The sequence below is a fragment of the Cydia fagiglandana genome, chromosome 21 (assembly GCF_963556715.1).
Source record: "Cydia fagiglandana chromosome 21, ilCydFagi1.1, whole genome shotgun sequence".
Classification (NCBI taxonomy): Eukaryota; Metazoa; Arthropoda; class Insecta; order Lepidoptera; family Tortricidae; genus Cydia; species Cydia fagiglandana.
The window spans coordinates 8,921,297-8,930,114 of record NC_085952.1 but is presented as its reverse complement, the minus strand read 5'-3'; the positions used below and the strand labels follow the sequence as shown (position 1 = coordinate 8,930,114).

General features: G+C 39.0%; 1 protein-coding gene across 1 annotated transcript; it reads left to right on the top strand.

Moving 5' to 3' along the window:
• The first annotated feature begins 262 nt into the window (after window positions 1-262).
• On the top strand, window positions 263-8,818 carry LOC134675383 (uncharacterized). The gene is made up of 9 exons (XM_063533594.1): window positions 263-385; window positions 750-811; window positions 1,882-2,107; window positions 2,993-3,210; window positions 4,370-4,615; window positions 6,891-6,944; window positions 7,180-7,337; window positions 8,034-8,153; window positions 8,692-8,818. The coding sequence occupies exons 1-9, from the start codon at window positions 316-318 to the stop codon at window positions 8,816-8,818; spliced, it is 1,281 nt and encodes a 426-aa protein (XP_063389664.1). The 5' UTR covers window positions 263-315.

The following is an 8,818-nucleotide window of genomic DNA, read 5'->3' as shown; positions in this document are numbered from 1 at the left end:
CGTTTCATATCATCTCTCACACAGTCCATCTATTCCTCGATTTTCCTCTTCTCGCACTTCTCTCCACATTCATACGTAATACCTTTCCCGTCACATGACTTTCATCCCTCCGCATCACATGCCCGTACCACGCTAGGCGATTTGCCCTTACTTTTTCACAAGTAATTGTACTTTTATACCCACATTGTAAAACCCTAACTTAAGAGCCAAGTTAAATAAAGGATAATAACTTACAAATGTAATTACAATTGCAATCATGCATTATTGAAACGTCATTCTACCGTGAGATGAATTGAGATAACATGTTCAGTCATAATGAAGTTTTTATACAAGCACACGTCAAGTTTCCAATACATTTTCATATTGATAACAATTATTCTAAAATGTAAGTATATGTGTGTCTACAATTACCTACCTAAAACTCATTATTAACATCGTTCAACTTAATGTTAGAGGTTTTTTCTTCTACTGGTATAAAATCTTACTTATGTACTTGTCAAATGGTGTTAGATTGTAAATAAGTTCAGGAAAATAGCAATTATAACTAAACTATTTATTGTTATATTAAATATATTATATTAAGAACGCGTCACTCACGTATTTTAAGTCGCAAAACGCTCGTCATGTTTAACTCCGTACCGAGGAGTGTCATCAGGAGTTTGCGTATACGGTGGCCGGTGGCGGCAGGAGCGAAAAACTACCCTCGTTTAACTATTAAACTATTGTTAGTAAACTATTTATTGTTGCAGTAAGCAAAGCAGAACGTAGGATCCTAGAAGGAAAGCAGCCCACATACGAAAGGAATTATGTGGTAAGTTATTGGTGATACAGTCAGTCTAAATGCACAATGCATTAAACAATATTGTGTTCAACATCAGAACCCAAGGCATAAGGGCTTCCCCAGATATAATATATCGACACGCATTCGGCAAAAGCCGATAGGAAATAGTTATTTGTTTTACAAGGGGGCAAAGTTGTTGTTTAACCACTCGTGCTAATGTTGATACCCGAGCAAGCGAATGTTTCCAAAATTGAACCACGAGCGTGGCGAGTCTTGAGCGTTGCGATGCGAGGGTTTCAAAGCACGAGGGTTAAACAAAAGTTGCCCCCGAGTGAAACACAAAATTGTTCACCACACCAACCCGAACAAAATATTAAATGGAAGTTATCAAACAAAAACAAATCAAATCAAATCCAAATGAATGTTATTAAATATTTATCATCAAAAACATAATTGAAAAGTCAATTCTACCAGCAAACATAAGAAAACACTCAAAATTTGCATTTGATTACTTTGCCTCACATGTGAATAAAATGCAATTTTGCTATCGGTTTTTGAACAATAAAGAGAGCCTTTAACAATTGCTGGTGTGGTGAAAAAAGCTTTATGTCCGCGCAATAAGAGAAGAGAGAAAAAGCCGATGCAAGCCGAGCCGAGCGACGACGACTAAGACCCTGTATCATTCGATAGTGTGCCGAGCGTTCGCGTTTGCGTTATGTCTATTTTTAAGTAAGGTATTTTAAACAGCGCGCCAAGCGGGATGTTTTGGAATCAAAATCCCATACAAAATGACACTTACCGCAAACGCGAACATTGTTACGCTATCGAATATAATTTACACTAGGGGTAGGTACACACAGTACAAGAAGTTTATCTTTATTTTTAAGGAAAAGACTCAAGCTGCTACAAGGCGCCCTCTAGTTTTAGTTAATGGCTTTTTTGTTTCCAAAGTTTAACTTCTCTTCAAAACAAAAACACGCGGAATGATGACCGATTGTTTTGAATGAGTTCGTGATATTTTTTGCTTTAAGATTGCAGGCAAATACTGCAATCCAGCTTTTGTTATGTTATCTTCAACGATCGTTTCTTTTTTTACATAGGTGTACTTCATTAAAGCAAACTCCTCCATACAATACGACACCTGGCTCTGCGGCGGGGCCATAGTCAGCCCCTGGTACATCATTACCTCGGCCGCCTGCGTGGAGGATGTTAAATTCATGTACGCCATCGCGGGCTATTCGCAATATGTGCGTTATGATGACCTCCACACAGACCCATGCACTAGTCATACTAGGAGGAGGATCGTGTTCAAGTGCTTACCTATGGGTGAGGTATATAGACAGATATACGGACAGAGATAGAAATAAGATATACCTATGTGCATTGTGATCTACTCAACGTAGACATATCATCTTCCTCGCGTTGTCCCGGCATTTTGCCACGGCTCATGGGAGCCTGGGGTCCGCTTGGCAATTAATCCCAAGAATTGGCATCTGACCTTCCAACCCAGAGGGTAAACTAGGCCTTATATAGAGATTAGTCCGGTTTCCTCACGATGTTTTCCTTCACCGAAAAGCGACTGGTAAGTATCAAATGATATTTCGTACATAAGTTCCGAAAAACTCGTTGGTACGAGCCGGGGTTCGAACGCGCGACCTCCCGATTGAATTCGCACGCTCTTACCGCTAGGCCACCAGCGTTCCTCAACGAAGACATATATGCATTATACTAAGAGAAGGATCACAGCCCATCCCCAAGGACTGCCATCTGACCTTCAAAGCCAGAGGGGAAACTTATGCCATATTTATTAGTCTAGTTTCCTCTCGATGTTTTCCTTCCCCGAAAAACAACTGGTTAATATCAAATGATATGCAGTCTGTCAAAATGATCTTGACGCAACTTTATTATTAAAAGAATAAGAGCGCGTCGAGGTAATTTTGAACACCTCGCCCACTTAGTAACTTCCGCTGCTGAATGTACATACCTACGATCCGCAAACTCATTGGTACGAGCCAAGGTTTGAAGCCACAACCACCGAATTAAAAATCGCACACTCTTGCCCTAACTACCATCAGCTACCAGTGCTCTTTAATTTTTAGGGTTCCGTACCAAAAAGGTAGAAAAGGAATCCTTATGGTGCGACTCTGTCCGTCCGTCACATCGTTAAATATCTCGAGAACTAGCTATATACTTATTTAACATACATTTCAGATTACAGATTTGACTATCCAAGGGTAGAACGGTGGGCGAATATCGATCTCGCGCTTGTGAAAGTGGAAAAACCTTACGACTTCAACGACAACTCATACATCAACCATCAGTGCACGTACATACCCAACCAGATTGATATCAACTATGATATAAATCTGCAAGTCGCGGGCACTAATGCTATTGTGTTTGGGTGGGGACATGACCAAAAATGGAGAGAAGTGAGTTTATATACTTTAGTTAACTGAAATAAATGTCATATACTGTATAGTTCGTTTTTTTAGCATTAGAAAGAACTTGGAAGAAGGTAAACGATTTTGCCATGTCTTTTAATTCAAAAACGCTTATTAAAAATCAGTAACTATCATTTATGAAAGCAGAAGAATATAAATGATCGTATTAGATTCATAATTGTTACATATTTGCCGTAACATATTTTTAAAATGTGTTTTTCAATTAACAGACACATCAAGATTGTTTAACTTATTTCTAATACTAAAAAAACGAACTATAAGAAAAATCTGATCTGAGATGATCCAGTTAGAAGGTCCGAACCATACTGTTGTACCTTAGGGATGGCCAGGGGACGCCACAAGGCTTCAGTAAGAATTGCATATACTTGAAAAAATTCGACCTATGCCGCTGTGGTTCGGTGGCCGAATGGCACAGGCACCTGCCGCGATAGCAGAGGACGCTGGTTCGATTCCAGCCTGAGGCACTGGAGGCCTTGGTCATTTTTTCTTAGTATATGACATTTATTTCAGATTATAATGTGTATAAGTAGTATTGTTTCTACTTGAAATAAAAACAAATTAAGATATTTTCTGAAAATAATTCAATTTGTTCTTAGTACTTCTATAATAGAAGTGAGATTGTTACGTATGTTATTGTTATCGTAAATATGTAATTTTCTTTTTCCCTGCTGTGAATGTGGCTCATTGTAAGTATGTGAAGCGGGTTGAAAGTTTTAGTTTCTAGTACTTCAAGAGATGTATTCAAGATTATTTCAAAATTATTTATTTTTACATATAGTAGATGCAGGGGATGGAACCACCCGGTGAGCAAATAAATGCCTGTGTTGGGAGAAACTTCGAAGTATTACTTTCAAAGTATTCTTTTTTAACTTTTTAACGAAATTTGATTCAAAATGGACTTCCACTGTCACACAATTTCTATTCCGTGATTTAACTTCTGAATCCGTAAATAACGATCTTTATACGTTGAAACTTTTGTGAAAGATATCTCAAGAAATACTTAATATTTACCCATTTTACTCTACTAAGAATTGGCAAAATTCTAGAGATTGTCAGGAAAACCTATGCTGGTGCCATCTGTAAATTACTTCGACCGTCCCATTGAGCAGTGTTTTTCAAACTTCAGACGAATGACACAGGAGACTACAACCAGGGTAATCTGCAATACGGATCAGTCAAACTCGCCGACAAACAGGACTGTATGAACCAGTTCGACAACCAGATGTTGAAGGATATAATAGAAAAGTACATGATATGCAGCATAGATAGGGGTAATCTCGACGACGCGGGAGAAATTATTGGAATAGAAGATGAGCCTGCGGATTATTATAAAAGAGATTGCGGGCCGGGGGCGTTGAGGATGGGAAGGAAGGTAGGAGAGTGTAATTAGAGGTACCGTCAACTGCTGCAACTTTACCAACACGTTCCAACAATGCCTGTTTAGATAAGATTTAAATTTCTACTTACTAGTTTTGGAAGCAGTCGCTGTCAAAGTTTTGAAGACACCGCAAAAACACGTGGGAGACTTTGCAAACTTTGACAGCGACTGCTTCCAAAACTAGTAGTGTCGCCACAAAAAAAAAAGAAAAAAATGGGTTGCCAGATAAATCGAGTCGTTTCTCCTATTATTAGAAGTGAAAATAAGATAACGGTTTAGTAGAAATTTAAATTTTATCTAAACAGGCATTGTTGGAACGTGTTGGTAAAGTTGCAGAAGTTGACGGTACCTACTTATTTTACAAGGGGGCAATGATTCTTGAGCAAGCGAAAGTTTCCAAAATTGAACCACGGGCGTAGCGAGTGGTTTGGAAAATTGAATCTTGAGCGTTGGTAGGGTTTCAAGGCATGAGTTTCAAACAAATTTTGCCACCTAAATAGTGATACAAAATTTTTCACCACATTAACATAGGGAAAATACTAACTGTAAAAATCAAACAAAATCAATTGAAAATGAGTGTTTTTAAATATTTATCATTCAAATTATCATTTGAAAGTCAATTCTACCAGCCAACATAAGGAAACAACTCAATATTTGCATTCGATTACTATGCTTCTAATTTTCCACCGTACCAGCTGCTACAGGCTCTCTTGATTGTTCTTGACTGATAGCAAAGTTGCATATTATTCACATGTGTGGCAAAGTAATCAAATGCATATTTTGAGTTTTTTTTCTTATGTTTACTAGTAGAATTGATTTTTAAATGATGATTTAGAATGATAAATATTAAATAATATCCATTCGGATTGGATTTGATTTTGTTTGATATTTAATATTTTCTTCGGGTCGGTGTGGTGTTAAATGTTGTGTTTCACTCGTGGATCAATCTTGGAATCTTTCGCTTGCTCGGGTATCAATATTAACACGAGCGGTTAAACAACAACTTTGCCCCCTTATAAAACAATCTGCTCGAATAATATTTTCATCAATAATCGCAGTTAACGTAAGGATCACCTCAAAAACATCTGACATTACGATGTCTAGATTTTCTAGAGTTAGACCAAAAAAAGTCTGCAGAGATTCTGATAGCACACGCAGTGCTAGTGTTATTATTACGTCATCATTTCATAGAAGTTTGACGTTCAAAATCACACCTGCACTGCGTGTGCTGATAACATCTCTGCAGACTTTTCTTGGTTTAACTCTATGGATTTGACGTTTGTTTCTTTACGTCATAGAGAAATATAGCATATACCAAAAAGACTATTATTTACAGTGGCGTAGCTAGAGGATATGGCGCCCGGGGCAGGCACCAAATTTGCCGGAGGGCCAGATTACCATCCGCATTTCACACTTCACAGTGGTGGTAAATACGACTGACGAAAGTATCCCTGCTGTGCCTTTGGCAAGCCGGAGAGGTAGTCTTTTGCCCATTTTGGCGCCCCCCCCCCTTGGACGGCGCCCGGGGCACGTGCCCCCTCCAACCCCCCCTAGTTACGCCACTGATTATTTACATAGTCAACATCTAGCATCGAGTAGCGGAATTATCAGTAGGTACTTGTCAATAGATGTAGCACTGACCGAAAAGTCTAGGGGCCCGATTCGGATTATGAAAAAAAAAATTGCGTTCTAAAAAAAATAATTATGAAATAGACATCTATTAGACATTTTTTAGACATCACCAAGTTACGATAACGATAATTATGTTTAAGATCTAACCTGTCAAATTTGACATTTGCGCGATTATGGAGATACTCTTGAACGATTTCCACAGTACCTATATGACTTAGAGATCCAACTCACATTTAATAGATATCTTACTCTATCCAACGTAAAAGTGACATTGGTTGCCCAAATTGCGCCGCAAAAGAGAACCAGTTGATATCTAAACTATAACGTATCTAGAATGGATCTAGTACGTGTCGTCTCTTGTGAATATCTTGATGTTCGAATACGGCAGTAATGCTCAACAACATAAGACTTTACAGTCGGTGCTACATCTATTTAATTGTCAAGTAGCAGTATTGATAATTCCGCTACTCGATGCTAGATGTCGACTATGAAAATACCTAATAGTCTTTTTGGTACCAAGACTGATGTATGGAGTGAGAAATTTATGTATTTTTTTCTCTATGGTATACATGATAAGACACGTAAGGATGAAAAGGTATACTTAAAACTAATGCCACAATATATGTGTCCTTTGCAGTGTGTCCCTTTAAGACAATTAATGTTAAGGACAAGGAGAAGGGGCATCTGCCAGGTAAGAAAAGAAACTAGAGTTAGACCAAGAAAAGTCTGCAGCGATTTTGATAACTCACGCGGTGCAAGTGTTATTTATGCGTCATAATTTCATAGAAGTTTGATGTTTAAAATAACACTTGCACTGCGGGGGCTAACAGATCCACTGCAGACTGTTCTTGGTCTGACTCTATTCTAATTTTAATTAGTAATTACCTACATGATATGAATAATAAAATAACATTGATTTACTCTAGAACGATCACGGAGGTCCAATAATCACTTGGAGGGGTCCAAAAGAAGTTCTCATAGGCATTTCATCCGTATTCAGAGTTGAAGACGGCACGCAGAACTGCATAGGTCCATTCCTATACACCAGCACGCATTGCAATGGAGAATTCATCCACTGTCTCATGTAAGCATCATTAAGATATATAATTATGCTTACTGGTGAAAACCACTATGTGTAGGTACTAATTCTAAGTTCTCGTTAAGTGAAATGTAAAATTTCTAATGAGAAAATAAAAATGCTTTAACCCGAACCTACATTTTACAGAGACAACTATAACAACATCTAAAAACATAATTTTAAACGGTCTTAAGCAAATATTATTTAACTAGCTTTTGCCTGCATCTTCGTTTGCGTGGAATTAATACGTCGACGTTAAATGATTGAGCATTATCCAGGCGCTATACCTGCTTTAGCTGCTGTCACTAACACAGCGTAGGTACAGTCACCTGCAATAATATGCTACACAACGAAGGCCGCAAAAATATCTGACACGATCTTATTTGTAGAGCCATAAGAGCGTATCACAAAATTTTGCGGCCTTCGAAGAGTAACATATTATTGCAGGTGACTGGTAGTACGTAGGCGAACAACACGCGAACGCGAGGGATGCGCCGCGGGGTGAATCAATCCTTTGATACCTATAGAAGTGTCCTACGTGGGCGATCTCGTTGCGAACGCGAACGCCTTGGGCCCGCCGCGCCGCGCCGCGTCCCGTTCGATAGTTGTTCGCTTACGTGAGACGCAGAGTTATTCCACGCAGACGATGTCGCGGGCATAATATAGTATATAGTAGTAATATATAGTATGGATTTCCGCCAGGGCCACGGCTCAAGATGGAAATATGGACCAAGAAGCTACGCGCAGATGTGACGCACTGGCAAAACAGAGTGGTTACAACATCATCAGACGAACCATCTCATGGATCGGACATCCGGATGGGTACGTTTGCTTTTGAAGCTTGGAAAGATTCTATTCGGCCCTGAGAGTATCGCTATAATCAGCTTAGGTCACAGAATAAATAATAGTACTAGATGGCACTGGGTACAGAAGACTCACTCTCTAGCAAAACGCGTCTGTTACGATCAGCACGATATGGCCGCTATGTGGCGACAGCGCCACGCGCGGCTTATGGCTTTCTCCAAAATTGGGGTGGAACGGATGTACTTTTAGCTACCTGTAGCAAAGCGACGAAATCGCGGAGTGAGCCACGCCTGCTTAGGTATACCACGGTGTATAGCATGGACTCCGGCAGAATGGGAGTATCCCCTGAGGCGTATAATATTCTGATTATAATAACATGTTATGAATTTGATTTGGAGATGTTATGGACATGATGTCAGTGACAAAAGTGACGTTTCTGCTTGATAATAACGTGGAAATTCCGTAAGCATCTTGGATATCTTTGCTCATGGAGCGGTATTACTAAGTACCTATACATATGTTGTTGGAAATGATTTTAGTTTTCCTCTTATTACAGACCTGCCTACAATGAAATAAATACTCACAATATGAGAGGAAACACAGCGAAGTCAAATGTAAAAATAAGACAACAAATAGCGAAGACGAATGTAAGACCGCAAATTCCACTCCGAGGTAGAGGTTAA

Bases quoted from the DNA above. Each gene is read 5' to 3' on its own strand.
- LOC134675383 (XM_063533594.1), top strand. From the start codon at position 316: ATGAAGTTTTTATACAAGCACACGTCAAGTTTCCAATACATTTTCATA. The intron at 2,108-2,992 runs GTGAGGTATATA...CATACATTTCAG, and splicing joins GTTCAAGTGCTTACCTATGG to ATTACAGATTTGACTATCCA. The intron at 4,616-6,890 runs GTAGGAGAGTGT...TGTCCTTTGCAG, and splicing joins CGTTGAGGATGGGAAGGAAG to TGTGTCCCTTTAAGACAATT.